This window comes from Marmota marmota, unplaced genomic scaffold (assembly GCF_001458135.2).
Source record: "Marmota marmota marmota unplaced genomic scaffold, marMar, whole genome shotgun sequence".
Taxonomy (NCBI): Eukaryota; Metazoa; Chordata; class Mammalia; order Rodentia; family Sciuridae; genus Marmota; species Marmota marmota.
The window spans coordinates 14813687-14831257 of NW_025999999.1; the positions used below are offsets into that span (position 1 = coordinate 14813687).

Genomic DNA, 17571 nt, shown 5'->3' on the forward strand with positions numbered 1-17571 from the left:
AGGCTTTTAATTGGGTTTGATAGCTGGACGATAAAGGTAGTAATGTAATTCTTTAGTCCTTAAAATTAGTATAATTAAAAGCCTAGCTGATTATAGAATAGGTGAAGAAACCAGTTTGGTTATGGTAGGATCATTCTGGTCAGGAAAGATAGTATTAAACATGATATGGTACACACAATTGGTTAAAAATTTTTAAATTAGGTAATGTATAAGCCCCAAATAAATACTTTTGAGATTAGAAGTTATCTTTAAATTCCGGTATTTAATAAACATGTAAAGATCTTTTGTATATAAAAGTTAAAAATCAGTCACTTGTGTCAATAATTAAAAAACTGATAGCAGTAGGAATGAAGAACAATTTGCAATTCTAAAAACAAGTAAAAGAAAATTCAAAGTTTTAACTGTGGTCAATAGAAATCACTATTTAAATTCACAAGTTTTATCAGTCTTGGGGATTTTATTTTCATTTATATGAACATGAATGTTACCAGTTTTATTAAATACCACTTTCAGCATACAGATACAGAAATATTTTCTAGTTATTAAGTGGTAGGTAAGTAGGCAAGGTAGGGTGGTTCCCTATGATAAGTTTTCATCAATGGGTTATTTGCTGCTGTGTTCTTTTTCTGCCATTTCTTGTTGGTGAATTGTATCTTGTGCTGCTTGCTGCATTTTTTCCAGTTTTTCCAGAGTCAGAGATTTTAAGGGTAAAAGTTTGGGTTTACACAGCACCATTGTGGTTACATCTTCCACAGACAACTGCCCTAAATTTAACAAGAAATAAGAATTAATTTTGAGGAAGATAATCCAGGTGTTAGGTGGTTTGGATTAGCAGCTAGAATAAAGATCTAAAAACCTGTCACTGAAAAACCCCTAATCTTAGACTGTGTTTTGCTTGTAACCAGAAAGATAAGTCTATTCTATAAGTACCATTTCTTAATATTGGCGTGTGAAGGAAGACAAGTTTTGAACTTTGTATGCAAGGTTCTAAGTTACCATAAAACATACCTTTTTGTGTCAGATGTTTAATTTGAAATACAATTTGGGAGAATATACACAATGAACAAAAATGTACCAAAGTATGATATTAATTTAAATATTCAAATTGCTGCATTTTTAACTTCAGCCTTAAACTTTTCTTACTATTACTTGATTTAGGTTTTTCCCCCCACTTGCAGACCTTACTTATGTGAATTCCATTAAGTTATTACTTCCACTGAAAAATTTCATATTTCTAAGTATAAGAATCTGCTTCATTTTTTTTTCTTTTACTGGGAAAAGTGAATTCCTGTACAACCTACTCAGAGTATACAGTAAAGGGGATAGTAAATGAGATATAAAGAACACAATAATTGGTAGGTGTTTAGAATATTAACACTGCTATGTGACAATGACTATCACTTTCTAGGTCTCTATAATAATGACCTAAGTAACTGACGCAGATACCTTGTTTTGGAAGAACTTCCCGGAACATTGACTTCAGTTCGGCCATATTTGAATTGTTGGATACAGTACGTTTTTTTCCTTCAATGAGAAATCAATTATTAATAGTATTCAAAAATATATTCCAGTATATTACTTGAGGCATTTCTATTTTAGTTTAAAGAGTAAAATCACAATTTCTGTAGAATGTGGACTTCCCTATCCTTGCATAATGTCTCTATTTTCTGTGGTTCTTTTCATTCAAACAAGGTTAGTTTACAGAAGCGTCTAGGTCTTGTCAGTTTTTATTAGTCAGTGGTGGTGTTAACTGGAAGGCTGAATATTTGAAATTTTCCCTTGGTAGGGAAATATTGGTAGAGCTTTGTTTTTTAGATTAAGATGATTAATAAACAGCTGAGGAAAAGACATTTACATGCAGCCATCTTGATTTAATGATAGTCTTTCCCTGAATGGAGAAAGATACAAAAAAACATTACTAGTAATGGAAAGATACATGAATCAGGCAGGTAGGTAGGAAAGGAAGTAGTAGGTGAACATTTCCTAACATTCCCACTTTTCCTAGTAGTTAACAGCTGGTTTCTACTTCTAAACCTTCTACAAATGAAAAGCATCCTAAGGATGTTACTGCATATACAGGTACAATCTTTTAAGGGAGCAACACAGTAATTTGGCTTCTAAACAGAAGTGAGTGTGTTCAGTTTACTCTTCTAATATAGGCATACTACATGCACTCAAGGACCAGCCTGAATATAGTTATGAATATCCAGCATACATGCCAAGTGTGGCCAATAACATTTGCTCCAAATGTTACATCCTAGCTTATACTCAAGGTGTTCTGGACAAGTTGTAGAAAGATCCCTTTCCAAATACAGATGCTTTTCCAGACAGTCCCACCCTTTTAGTGATGTTTCACCATACTGATGCAATCTTACCATACATCTTTCATAACATCATCACTACAGGAGAAAGATTTATTATTTATGAAGTGGCGATGCTGGCTTGATGCCCGTCTTTTCCACCCACTGTAACTTATAATCAAGTGAACTGCTTCTGGTCTTTTGTCATTCCTGCTCCACTACTTTGACGTGCCTAATAAAAGCTTCCTACTCTCCATCCTCCAAGTTTCTTCCCATCTCTTGTTCAAATAATTATTCTGAAATGTCTTTAAGTTCCTGAGGAGCCTCTATTTGCTTTCATGAAATTTTTCATCAAACTTTATACTATTGTTGGGGAGAGAAGATGAAGTGGGAAATGGGCCTAAGCCTGGAATAAACCAACTCATTTTATGAGGTAAGTATGCAATTTCCTTAGGATGTACAATTCTATATTAATTTTCTTATTACTTAGGCCTTTCAGTATTACCTAATGGTCACTACCTTTTTTTGTCCATGTTAGGCTGAAAGTTAATAACACTGAAGACTCCTGATCAGCTTTGAATACAGCTATCAAAAACAACACCTAAACTTTTCAGTAAAGATATCACAATGAAAATATTAGGCCCTTATTTAGTACAAATCTGACATGATCTGCCACTAAAAAGGATATATTACAGATATTTATAAAGGTGAAGTAAATACCAGCTAAATGTTTTTATATTTGTCACCAAAATACTAAAATGGTAAAAAAAAAAATACTTAAAATCTTAATTGTTTTATGTAGTGAGCAACTCCAACTCATAATTAAATTACCCTGTTTTCTATGCCTCTTTCACATCTAAAATCTGGCCTGAAGAAAAAACAATGAAACTTGGTGCTCTACCAAACCTCAGTGCTTGGTTTGACTAAGATGCCATTGTTAATGGAAAGGGTGTGGGCCAAAGGACTGGCAGGGAGTGGGTTGGGACTGGTGTGGGGAAGATCCAGTGCAATCACTTGCCTAAGTGGTTTCTACTAGGGATGAATCTTTACCCTAGACCCCCTTAGGCATTGGCAGGAGAGAAGCAGGATGGGAAGGGCTAAAATAAGCAAGATGGTAGTTGGATGGCTAGCACTGGCTGGGCTGTACTATTTTGATAATTAACTGCTCTTGGAGTCCAGAATAGGAAAAGGCATTTATTTCCTTCTCCCAGGTGGTCTGCTATTGGCCAAACATAGGTGTTTTCTCTGGTATAGTATGTTTGAAGGAATTGTGGCTGCTCCTCAGAGAGGAGTGGTTATGTGAGATGTATATAAAACCAGGGACACATGATCAAAGAGAAATATCACAGTGATGGCTGAAATTATGTGTATCATACAACTACAATGGTCATTCAATTCAATAAATGAGTGCCTACCATGTGCCAGGCACATGTTTTGTTAATCAGTGAACAAAACAAAAAAGCAAAAGCTTTTGCTCTTTTGGAACTTACAGCTTGGAGTAAGGTAAGAGAAACAAAAGAATACTATGTAACTGCTATTGAAAAACAAAATATTTTAAAGGGATTCAGATATAGTGGAGGAGGTTATTTCAATAGGAAAATTAATGGTCTCATTAAGGTGACTCTTAAGCAAAGACTGTTTTTGTGGGTTGGACTATAGGCATGTGTTGTGTTGTGAAATTGCAAAAAGTAAAAAGTCTGACAGTATCCACACATCAAGAGAAAGTATGGGGAGAGAGAATTCTGTAATAGCAATATTTTTAGAGGGATATTTTGTGTATCTACTAAAAGTAAACAAATTTTCTGACCCAAACTTTCTACTCCTAGTAATCAGCCCCCCCCCCAAAAAAAACAATAACACAAGTGTATAAAGATAATAAGCATGTTCATTAAAGCATTACATTGAATAGCAAAATGTTGAGCAACAGATGAACCTACATGTTCACTATTAGGTCAAAGGTTAAATAAATTATGAAATATCTGTAGAATGGAAAACTATGCCATGGCAAAGTAAAAAATGATGCAGATTGTCAAGGCCCCTTCTAAGAAAAAAAAAACATATTAAATTGCAGAAGTAAAACTGTTCTTACATTAATGCTTACAAAAAAAGTAGGGTTAACTCATCACCTTCTTTCTTTCCTCCCAAACTTTAAAAGTTTGTTATTTCTCCTAGAGATAATAGTTCTGATGGCTCATGCATTGCAAAAGTTATGCCAACCTATCTAGCTAACTAAGCTGGATGTCTAAAACCTTCAGAAAAACTTGAAGGAAAACCAAATGTTTGTCATGAAATATTTTGCTGTTTTAGGAGATCTGGAAGACATGTCTAAGAAGGATAACTACTTCAAAATCAATCATATACATCTGGAAAGCTTAAAAATTTCCAGTAATTTTTTTTTTTTTTTTTTTTTTTTTGGTATTAGTCTAAATCATGAAAGTATCCTGAACTTTTGAGAAGATACACCAATAGTCCTTTTTTTAAAAGTTTGTTCTTTGTGGTACTGGGGATTGAACTCGGGGACAGTCTATCACTGAGCTATACTTCTAGCCCCCCCACCTTTTTTAAATTTTTGAGACAGCATCTTGCTAAGTTGCTCAGGATGGCATTGAACTTGCAATTCTCCTGCCTTAGCCTCTGAGTTGCTGGGATTATAGGCATGGGCCACTGTGCCCAACAATGGTCCTCAAATTTTCTATTGCATACTCCTAAAGAAATTTTGAAAAACTATCTTTTTAAATATTTCTAAACTGACATAAAATTTTTATCATGAGCTTAAGTAATTATAAGGATATAATTTTTAGCATATTTAAAAACATTGTCAAAAATATTCAACATAATAGCTACCATTAATTTAAAAAATGAAGCTTTTTTAAATCAGAAATTTTATATTATTCTTTTTCTTCCCAGATCTTTTTCCATTTCAACTTTAATGTAATGGTTTCTTGCTTGATATTTTAATTACTCTTCTTTGTTGCAAGAAATGTTTATAAATTTAGAATAGAACCTGGCTCTTCGTTTGTATTACTAGAGTTATAATGTTCACTTTGGTCTATTTGGCTCCTAATAGATTTTTACCCCCTGGAGCATTTCATCATAGAAAAATTTCTACATAGGATTAGAAAGAAACCTTTCCTTGCTAACATCTTTGATGATTGTGAAAGGGGAGATGAGAAATAAGATTAAGCATGTGGGTTTATGCACAGGCCCATTTTATCAGGGAATTCAGTGTCAGCAAAGACCAAATAAACATGGAAGTTTAGGATCTGGAAATTGATTACCCTTAACCTTGCTTACCTCCATTCCCCTCTTCAGATATCTTGAAGGTTTTGTGAACCCTGCTATAAATATTGCTGATCTATACAATAAATCACCCAAGTTCTTAGAGATGTTAATGGACATTTCTGAGATTTCATAGTTCGTAAATTTGAGAGACTTGGGAAGGGGGAAAAAACCCTTTTTTTTTTTTTAACAGCAGGACTTTCTAGAAATTATTGTGATTAATCTCCAATTGGAGCACTGAATATCATTTTGTATCATTTCTAAAACTTATTTGATCCTGGAATCTTTTGAAAGTTCTTTTATGGGACCAAAACTCATTAGAACATACTTTGTAATGTCATTTTAAATGTGGTATGTCTAATATGATGCAATGGACTAAGCAAATTTAAGAAGAATGCCACTGTTCACAAATAACTAATTTTGAAATTAGTACAGGCCACATTCTGAATATAATTTATTTTAAAGATCAACACAAGACTACTAAGTGAAAAATTTAGACCACCTTGGACAAAACTTGCATTTAAAGGAATCATTTAAATTTCTTAGGAGAAAATCTTTTTTGCATAGTTTTGGGGGATTTGGCAAGAATTACAACTATTCTTGTCTCATATCACAAGGAATTTCTTAAGTGGGGAGTTTTGAGATTCAAGTATATTCAAGTCTTTCGGGCCAAAATGTTAACTAATGCTTATTTTTGAGCTTTATTTCTATATTCGTATATTAACATCTCTTATTAATAAAAGGTTAAGAACAAAACTTAAGTATTTATATGGCAATACATTTTATATTGAAATTAAGTCCAGTCAGACTAAGGCATAATCTCTAGGTTTGAGAATCCTAGAACCAGGGCAAGGGAGAAGAAATAGGCACATAAACAGCCATAATGCAATGTTAATATAAAAGTTCTACACTTAGAAATCTATGTAAAAATGCCATGTGAACAAAAATTTGGAGCAACTGTGAAGGGCAGAGATGATTAAGAGAGCAATTTCAGATGCAGGTAACAGATGCTGCAAAGAGACAAAGGAACAACTCAAACCCCAGGGTGTATTATGGAAGTGGAGGGGAGTGATGTTAAAAAAAGTTATTTTCAACCAGTCTGGAAAACCAAATCATAACTGAATTGATTTTAAAGGAAATAAGAAAAGCCACTGAAATATTTTAAAGATAAGAATAGATCCCAGAGTATTACACACAATAGATTATCATTAGGCAACCATCTTCATAAAAACAAAAGTAATCAATAATAATAGGACCTTTCAGGCTGTGAAAATAAAGATTTATAATTTGTTATGATTAAGTTTGCTCTTGTGTCTTGGATTTGAATCTTGTGGACCAATAGGAGAGATGACCTTTAAACAGAATCTTTCATTAAGCTCTTACTTTTACACCCATTACCTATTTGGAAAGAACAGTCTGTAGTCCTTTGTTCAAGAAAGTATGGATCTCTAAAGTGGTCACAAATTGATGAGTTTATGGACTACAATTAATGTTGTACCTTGTATTCTATTTGAAATTGAACAGTGGATAGTAAAGACTGGAAATAATAAAGGATGCTGGTTAGTTGACAAGGGAATTATTCTTTCAGAGTAGAAAAATAATAAATGTAACGTAAGAAAAGGAATTTGGGTCTTTAAGTGCCTATCCAAACAGATTTTTCTCTATCAATAAACACTGTCATTAAAGTACCTACTACAGAGCTAGATAAGGGAGACAGTGAATAAGAACTAGTTCCTCTCCTTGAGGGGTAGGCTAGTTGGGGAAAAATAAACTTGGAAAAAAAAATCTGTAGATGAAGACAATATGCTTTAATAAAAGTATGCCCATAATCCGAGATATTCAGAAACCTGAGGCAGAAGGATCTTGAGTTCTACGCCAGTCTGGACAACATAGCAAGACCCCACTCAAAAATACAAAGTCAAACAATAACAGAATACTTAGCCCAGTTTAGGGGACAATAAATGGTCTCTGAAGAATTACTGTGACATTAGAGCTAGTATCAGAGTGAGAGCATACTAGGTAAGAAGGGGATATGTAACAAGGTGAGAGTGTTTTAGGCAAAGTTCTAAGGAAATGTCTATATAGAGTCCAGTGTGCATATAGTGAGCATCAGGTACTGTGATGGGCTAAATGGAGGCCTTTAACACTATGCCTTTGAATTTGGACTTTATATCCTATAGATGGAGAGAGCTAATTGGATTGCTCTAAGTGGTCTGTGACATGATTCACTTTTGGGAGACATATTCTAGACAAAATAAATGAAAACTCACAAGAGACAGTAGAGGCAAGGAGATCAGTAAGGAAGCTGTTTTCCTATTTAGATAAGATGATGAATTTTTGAACTAAATCTGATAACATTAAAAAGAGATATATCAAGAACTATGTAATGTTTTGAACAACCAACAATAAAAAATTAAAAAAAAAAATATCCAATATCGGGCTCCACACCCAGAGTTTCCAATTTGCCTGTCTAATAAGTTCCCAAATAAAGCCAATGGTTCTGGTTTGGGGGAAAAAAAAAAAAAAAAAAGAGAAGATGGAAGAAAGGTACAAGTTGAGATTCAAATGTCCTCCACTTTGCCACCCACCAACCCCTTCTTTCCCTTTTGGGTGATAAGGAAATGATCAAGGATGACTGAGATGAGCTAGTGGGTAGCGCAGATATTAATTCGAGTTGAGAATACAGGGGAGAAGATGAATACCATGAATTAAGTTCAGACTCACCAAGTGTGGAAGTCTAATTTGAAGGTAAAAATTTGAGGTTCAGAATCAATGACACAGTAGTCAGTTATACAAGTAGACTTAATCACCCAAGAATGGAAAAAGATGGTGGGTTTAGTGGAAAAGAGAGACAAGAATATAGTGTAGCAGTTGAGAAAAGTATCCAAAGTCAGATTAGTCAGTTAACTTTATGTCTCAATGTTATTTGTAAAATAAAAGCTTGTAATGGCATCAACTTGAGAAAGTTAGTGTACTGAGGATATAATTCATATAAAGCCATTACATTAGTCTGTGGCATTTGATGGGAGCTCAATGAATGCCAGCAATTCTTACTGTATTTGTATCACTACAATGTTGTCATAAGATTAGATTCTCAGAAAAAAATATCTATTAACATGTATACGTTATGGAGGCTTATCACTAAAATAGAATAAAGAAAAATCTTCAGGTAAGCAGGAGCACTTTAGAATTTTCTACCCATTCTCTCTACAGGCATATTGTCCTAAAACGTATTCACCATTTACCTTAGGTTTTTCCCTTCAGTCTTGCTTAGTGTCTCTTAAATTTTAGTTTCCTTAAGAATAGCCATAATGGCACAGTGTTTGTGAAAGTCATGTACTTAACCCTGTAGGACATTTTAAGGGACATTCTATAGTAATCTTAGAATAGCTCTCATTGCCTAAAAGGTGGTTTTAGAATTGAATAACCCATGCTCCCACCTGCCTCTCAGAGTATCCCTCCTTATATATACATAAATTATTACATTTAACAGATTAAGGCCTAAGAAAAATTATCTTGTCCAATATCACATACTTGGCAAGTAGAGAAACGGACTTTGAACGTGTATCTGCCTTACTCCAAAGTTTAATTCCTTTTCAGTTCTTTCTATATTGGATCTGGAAGAATGATCTAGAGACCCCAAGTACTTTAGTGTGGAGACCCACCAAAGGAAAACCAACATTTAAGAAGTTAAAAAGATAACAGGAGAGTAGATGATGAATAGAAACAAATGAATTTTGAAGTAACATATCTTCTGGAATGGACAATTATAAAGCTATTAATGACCTTTACAAAGGAGGATGAAAATAAACTATGTGTGTCAAATAGTAAATCTTAGGAATGATGTAGATTAAAAAAAATAAGTGCAGCATATTGACTAAAAGAACTTTGTTTTTCCTTTGTGAGTGCAACAACCAGACCAATGTATACGTCTAATAAACTGTTCTTTTTCTTTCCCTCTTCTTATTTTGTGGATTTTGCATTCCAGTTGTCATGTTTGATATCACCCTGAAAGCAATCTCTTAGGAGCAAAAACTGCTTTTTGACTATGGATGTTGTTTATAGCATTAAGTTTCTTTTTTTGTAGGGGTGGTGGTGGTGGTGGCAGTGCTAGGAATCAAACCCAGGGCCTCATGCATGGTAAGTGAGTGCTCTTATCACTGAGTAAATATCCTTATCCCTAAATATTACTTTTAAAAGAATATACAATTGGAACTTTCAAATCTCAATTTTTATTTTAATATGCAGCACTTTAAAAGCTTATGTTTTGTGTTTCTCTTCATCATGTTCTATCAGATTACATGAGAGCTTGTGTCATAGCTCACATGAGAGTGTACTGATTAGACCAAGATCATGTGTTAAATAGCTGAATAGGACTATCAGCTTTAGATTACACCCTGTTTTTTCATCTAACCATCCGGAAAATGTAGGCTGTAGTCATACAAGGGGAAAAAAGAAGGGAATAAGATTACTAAAATCCAAACTCCATTCCTGGTTAACTCAAAGTACACATATATGGAACAGAAACATTAAAACAAAAACACTGTGGATGGCAAAGACAAGTCTTGGTTTCTAAAAATGTTAAGGACAGGATGTGGATCTGTTTTTAAAAGTATCCTCATAGGTCACACTAGGTCTCCATACTCCACTTGATTTTTATTAGGAGCCCCATGGTGAATAATGGGTTATCATCCTTAATTCTAACCTGTTATTAGGTCTTCACTGTCATCCCTCCCCCACTATTTTATCTTAACTCATTAGCTTATCTTAATTGTATAAAATCCTATTTTTTCAAGTCTGAGATGAAATGCTTCAGAATATTCCAGGGTTCCAAGTGTTTAAAATAAGTTATGAGAATAAAATCCAATGTATGACTTAAAGGCTTCCACCAGAGTGTCCCCACCCCCATCAATCTATTCTATATTTATTCTTTAAATGGGGTACACACTGATAACTAGCTGTGTGACATTGAATACATTTCTTAACTAATCAGAGGCTTGGTTTCCTCATAACACGGTTCAAGCAAAAAGTGGATATAAAAGTACCTAGAAATACAGTATGACATTTACTATTCCAGGTCTAATTTTCATATAATAAAGGACTTGTTCTAGATTACTACTAAGGTACCTTCTTCTTTTTTTTTTTAGTTGTAGATGGACATGATACATTTTTATCTATCTATTTATTTTTATATGGTACTGAGGATTGAACCCAGTGCTTCACATGTGCTAGGCAGGCACTCTACCACTGAGCCACAAACCCAGCCTCCTAATTTAGGTACATTCTGACTCTAGAAATATTTATAAAACACCATGTTACGTATAAAACAGCATGATCTATTTAAAGGTATTTTCCCTCTAAAAACCTGTTTTACTTATTTAAATTTAAAGCAGCATGGGCTGCCAAATTTTAAGCATTTTTGAAAATATGATAAGTAAACCTATTTTATAATTCAATGCTGAAAAAATGTGAAGTCTTTTAAGTGGTTAGTAAATAATAAAAATATATGAAATTATAATCAAGGGAATAGAAGCTTGCTGTTCAATTCTTTGAATTTATCTTGAATTTTTGATGGAGATAAGTGATTTGTTGCTTAGGGATTTAATGGCACCTGAAATATGGAGGAGAAAAAGAAAGATTCTCAAAAGCATTCTGAGATTCTCAGAGCAAAATCAAGTTTTCATGTAAGAAACTCTAATGTCATAAGCTGGTGACCTATGGTCATATCCAGTTAAATGATTTGCTGCCTTGTTAGAAGTTTTAAAACTATTTGAACCATATGCAGATTTCATATAAAATCCAAATTTTAGCTCTACCTGACAAATCTGGCAATACCAAGCTCACATTCCTGCATAGCAAAACTGTGCTAGGGCTAGAAAGTGATATCCCAGTTCCGTAAGCATGTGCTCTCAAATTCGTAGGTCCTTACTACTGCTCCTCCCCTCCCTTTTTTTAAACCTTACCTGCCTAGACATTAAAGTTATGTGACTTTCCAACTACAGTAAAATATAGAGCCACTGCAATATATTATATCCCAAACTATCTTATTTTTAAATTTTTAGTGGGCACTGATTATCTTTTTTTTTTGAGGTGTTGGGGGGTGTTTAGCTACGGTTGTTCAGGTTCGTACTGAAATCCTTCCTCATTTCAAGCAAATCTCCTCACTTAGCCTTCCAAGTAGCTGGGATTACAGGTACAAACCACTGTGCCTGGCCTAGTGGGCACTGAGAAACAAAAATACTCTGGGATCTAAAGGAGGTACCAGGAGCAATACTATTTATATAAAGCACATTAAGGGAATTTTTCTCTTGTGAATATTTATTGTTAGTTCCTTTGAAGAAAATTCAGTCTGCTTAGTGCACATTGTAAATGGGCAAAGCAGGAATGGTAGGAATAATAACAACAAAACTTTTGTCAGAGTCAGACTTTGGGACAGGAGTCCCCTGTGTTTCTCCTTTGCTAGTAAAGCAATAAAACTTCTTTTTCCTTTTCCTCAAAACCACGCACTCATTATTTAAATTAGCATTGGGGACAGGGACCAAACTTTCGGTTACAAATATTGGCGAACCAGATGGGACCCCAGAGCAGCCCCTGCTCAGCTTTCTTAGGCAGGCCTGGCACTCCAAGCAACTATAGTTCCATGCCAAGGATGTAAGGTGAACTTTTTGAGAGCTGACTACTGTAAAGTTAAGAAATGGGTGAATATGCCTGGGGTTGAACTGAACCAGAAAAGCTCTTCCTGTAAGTAGAGGGAGGGACTGAGGGACACTCAGCAGCTGCCGAAGCCCCTTCTGCTTAGAGGAACTCCCGCCTTCCTTCCCTGCACTGTAAGGATTGCTCCACCTCATTCTACTTTGAGGAAAAAGGAAACTGAATACAGTAAAGTCATGACATGTTGGCCATTTGATAAGCTCCCGCGGTGTGCACACAGAGACCCTTGATTCTACACTTCTGGTTCCCCTTTGTGGGAGCATCTGGTCCCCTTGTGGGGACATCTGTGGCATCACTGGTGTAGAAGTCATGGTTAAGTGGGAGTTGGGAACTTAAGGAGATTTTTTTTCCCCTATCTGGTCTGTTTTAAAGGTTCCCATCTGTCGGCCATGGTTTGGGGATCCTCTCTATCATTATGTTTTTTGTTTGTTTGTTTGTTTGTATCTTTTTCTGGCCCTTTAAGACAGTGTGTTGATCCTATAGATTGTTTCTTCAGAACGATCTTGGTTTAATGGGCCACCTATAGATGTAAATGTGTCTAAGAAAAAGATGATGTTTTACTGTTTTTTTTTAAAAAAAAAACAACCCAACCAAAAAAACTCTTTTGTCTTATCCAAGACTTAAGGTTGACCGACAAATGAATTTTCAAAAGCATAGCAAATTTTTGGATATAAATTGAGAAAAAGGTGAAAGGGGGAGCCCAGAAAGAACATGTTTTTCAGCAAAGTAGTAACACTCCCTCAAGCAACTGCCCACATGCTAGCAGAGTGCTTAATGGATTGATAATGTTCATCTGGAGATGCCAAGTAACATCATATGTCATAGAGTTGGAGTCCATAGTATTTTCTTTTCTATCTGGAATCTGCTGGTAGAAAATGTTATAACATGGTAATTTGGTTAATTAATTCAGACTCAAGCGAATAAAATGTGTGAGGTCTAGTGTCTGAAATATGTCTAGGTCTCAGAATGGGAACTGGTGTGGGAGAATTTGAATGATGCTTTTGGCTCTGGTATACTCCAGTAGCAGACAGTACTATAAAGTTAGTAGAAAATGACATATCCTACTTAATACAAAATGCCTTTTCCTAATGACCTCTCCTAGGCTTCAAAATTCAGTACTAGACAGAAGTCTTAAGAATACTGGCAATTAATCTTTAGAAAAAGTATTTGCTTAGTACTTGAAATAGTTAGCTATTTCAATAGTATGCAAGCAAAGAGAATTGTACACACGTATTCTCAAAACCTGCTCCTCAAATCATCTGCATCAAAATCCCTTGGACTATTATTAAAAATATAGATTTTTCTCAAGCTCTCCAGAAATCAGAATTACTGAATCAGAATCTTTGATTTTTAATTAGATTCTTCATAATTAAACTTGGAGAACTATCTTAGATTTAGTAATATACTCAGTAAATATTTAATGCCTACTATATGCCCATATTGGACTACTTTAGAAGTTACTAATAACTATCATACTCTGACCACATTCCATGTGCTATAAACCAAGCTAATGCATTTTACATATGTTTGAATTAACTCTGTTCAACAATATAAGAGATTTTAAGGCTCTATTTTATAGATAATAAAGAGAATGAATAAACTGTTCAGGGTCACCCAGCCAGTGAATATAATCCTGTTCCTGAAACCCAGATCTGATTCTAAATTGTCTCTATAGTTTGATATATTATTTTCTGTTTCTTGAATCCAGAGTCAGCTAAAATTTTATTATATAACTGGGCATGATGGCATGTGCCTGTAATCCCAGCTACTTGGGAAGCTGAGGCAGAAGGACTGCTTTAGCCCTGGAGTTTAAGATCAGCCAAGGCAAAACAGTACTGTCTCAAAAACAAAACAAAAATTTTTCATAGTCCCACATGAACAAATTTCCTTCTACCTAAGAAAGCAACTGATCAAGTGCATTATTTTAAATTTCAATATGATGGGTAAAAACATTCAATATTAATCTAAAAGATTTTGCCCTCTCAGACTATTTTCTTGGGCTTTAGTGCACTTTCCTCCGTTCACTCATCTTTCAAGATGAAATACAAGTCTAGGGTAGACTTGTATTCAGAAAAGAAACCTGACAGTCATGGGAGTTCTCTTCTTATGATTATGAAGTAAATTCCACTAATAACACACTCTCCATTGGATAGAATGTTCCTAATGAACCAAGTGTTAAGTATAATCTTGATGTTGCAATTTTTAATAGGCTCTGCTTAATGGTACCAAAAGCTATCACAAAAAACACTAGGACCAATTAAAACTTGCAAGAAAATTTTTCAGGAGGAAAAATAATATTGCCTAAATTGGATCATGGCCAGATGGGCAACAGTTGCTTTGGTATCTGCATTGATAACATCAAGATTCATCTGTATTTGAATTACAGGGCCCACACATCTTTCAACAGCAGTCTGCCAGAAGTTGAAACTCATGAAACTATGCTGACATCAGTACACTTTGCTGCAGATTACAATACATCAGCTCCAAGTAGAGGCAAAGTAGCAGCAACTTTTATTAAATGTAGGCAGTCTAGGTTGCCAGCTGAAATCACTAACTTATTCATACACAGGAGGATTAAATGCCAAATTCTTTATGTGCTAAGTAGGATGGATTTAACAGCAACTAACGACAATGGTATATGTAGTACAGCTGAGAAAGTTTAATCATGATTGGAAAAATATGAATACTGTCTGGTATTCCTGCAAAAAATGTTAAACTTAAGCCTCTGGGTTAATTTTGTTATTAAGAAATAACAAAAAAAGAGACGTCTTTAAAAACAAACAAACAAACAAAACCCAACAAACCACTTTGGCTCAAACACTTAAAAATATTATTATTCTCAGGGAGAAGAAGCATGGGGGTCAGTTCTAAATTGAGGGATGAAATAAATATGTCAAAATATTAATTACTGAATAAGTGAAGGGAATACGAATGTTTATTATACATTCTTTTAGTTTTTAAATGTATGCACTTTTTTATGATAAAACATTTGGGAAAAAATCATACTGATAAGACTTCAAAGGGGAAACCAAAGTGTAAGTTAAATAACAGGGACTACGCAGAATTTGTAATAAATAGAGAAAACAGAAAGCTTGGTTAGCAGTGTCTTGGGCATTTTGGAGACACCCAACATATCCAATCATTTTCTAAGTATCAAAGTAGTATATGCTGGGTGAAATAATAGGCTGATGAATCTGACAAAACCATTCTATTTAGGTAACACATGGTAGTGAAGTTAAAAACAGTGATCGGCATAAAGATGTACAAAAAGTGCTTAGATAAGTTCAAAGAAAATTACTTCCTGTTGGGAAGAATCTGGAAACACATCTCTAAGGATAATAGAATCATGGATGCTCAATCCAAAAGGTCATTGCTACAACAATAATTAACCTCAAAAGAAACATGATTAGTTCATTGTGGCTGAAGCATGAGTACTAAGGAGGGAGAAATGAGGTAAAAGAGGGCAGATTTGCACTCGTTGTGGACTAGCTAGATACAATCAATTTTCAATTTACCTGAAAGTTCTGGTCGTTTTCTTGCTGTTACAGCATTCAATCTGGTAATATCAAGATGTCGGAGTTCTTGACTGAAGCCTACGGAAGGAACTACATAATATAATGTCAAGATTAGCCTTGTAAAAGTCATAGGATAATTTTACGAATATTCACGAGCATTAAGTTGTTTAACATATAGTAAACTCACAGGATTAGGGCAGCATATCTTATCCAGAACTTCAGTTAAAGCTTACAAAGAAACAAGAGACAAGAAAAAGAAAGTAAAATTAGAAGGGGACAAGGGACGAGGAAATAAGACTTAGAAGTCTTGCCGTGGTGCTGGGGAAATCATCTTTTTTACAGCTGGGAGTGGAAAATGATTTCCTCAGCTCCCGAATTCTCCATTCTCCAAAGATGAGGGAATGGAATTACCATACTTAATAGAAAAGAGGGGGCGTGGTCAGGAGTTCCAATTTGTTCCAGCCGTCCCCACACCCCAGCTCCGCTGTACAGTCCGCGCTCTAACCCGGTTGGGGCCCTCTGGCCGGGCAACTTGAGCTAGGATTATGCGATCTGTCGAGCGGTCGGGCCCCAAAGGGAACCTCAGAGGGGCGGAGGGAGGGCGGACTGCCGAGCCAGCCGGAAAGAAAACCTTCTTCCAGCGGAAGTGGCCCCGACACCCGCTTACCTTCTCAGTGTTCCAATGTCCCAGGGACCGTCGACCTCAGCCATCCCTGTGGGTGGGGCCCGGGGACTCTCACCTCGCCTTGCAATTCCTGCCAAGAATAGGCACTCCTCGCGGCGTTGGGCGGTGGAAACTATTCCCACCCCTCTGCGATGACTCTACTGGGAAGTGCTAAATGCAACTTCCGGACAGGAGAGGGATTTTCGGAGCCCCAAACTGTTGTCCACCTAGGTAAGTGACCGGACGTCTCAGCAAAATAAGGGCAAGGAAACTAAACGCAATCTTGAGTATAAATTTACTTGTCTAACATTGTCTGGTCACCTAGGGTCCGTCTTTGGGCCTACTTACAGAAGCATCCCTTCCCAGACCGTTCAGCTGTTGCCCGGGGTAACGGTGACATTAGGCGAAGGAAAAATCTACGTCATGTTGGAGACCGGAAGCCAGGAAACTTCTGCTGCCATTGTCAACTATGGCTACCTTAGCTTCAACAGTAACTTCCGGTTAGGAGTCGTCTTTCTACCCTGCCGGAGGCTTACTCAGTGGCTCGACTAGCCAGCGGCGCCCAGTGGGCGGGAGACGGCGTATAGCTGTGGAGCAAAGGAAAAGGGCGGAGAGAGGGAAGCTGGCGCCAATGCCTCACTCTCATTGGGGAGTTGCAACGGTCCTGGCTCCGCCTATTTTTCTTCCCTAGCGAGTGACGGGCCCGCGCCGGAGGGGTGGGGCGGGGCGGACGGAGCAAGAGTGTGTGGAGGGGCGNCCAAATTAGGTTGTAGATGTGGACTATTGTCTCCAGCATAACTATCAAGTCTCTTAAGTTTACACCTGTGTAATTTTGTACTCTTCATTAGAGCAGTCTGCTATCTACTCTAGGATTCTGAAAAACAGCTTCTGATACAGTAATCCCTCAGAGTATACTTCTGTAACCAAGTGATTTTTTTTTTTCTTTTCTTTTTTTTTTTTTTTGGTCTGTCATCAACACTGACAAATAGTTTTCATTTCTTAAAGGCCTCAGTTCATTAGGGTATTAATCTCCACCTTTACCTCTCCATGCACTTATAACTATTTGTTACTATATATTTGAAGAGACTTAACTATTTATGAT

The 17571-nt window shown here is 35.9% G+C and overlaps 2 protein-coding genes across 2 annotated transcripts in view; one reads left to right on the top strand and one right to left on the bottom strand.

Moving 5' to 3' along the window:
- Positions 1–437: 437 nt before the first annotated feature.
- Bbip1 (BBSome interacting protein 1) lies at positions 438–17022 on the bottom strand. The gene is given in 5 exon segments (XM_015494786.2): positions 438–616; positions 619–764; positions 1447–1524; positions 15806–15883; positions 16818–17022. Coding segments are annotated over 5 exon segments (375 nt in total). The 5' UTR covers positions 16870–17022; the 3' UTR covers positions 438–595.
- Shoc2 (SHOC2 leucine rich repeat scaffold protein) overlaps positions 16459–17571 on the top strand; it is a 98550-nt gene continuing 97437 nt past the window's right edge. The window contains exon 1 of the mRNA XM_015494787.2: positions 16459–16700. The gene's annotated coding sequence lies outside the window, so the exon portion shown is untranslated. The remainder of the gene's footprint in view (positions 16701–17571) is intronic.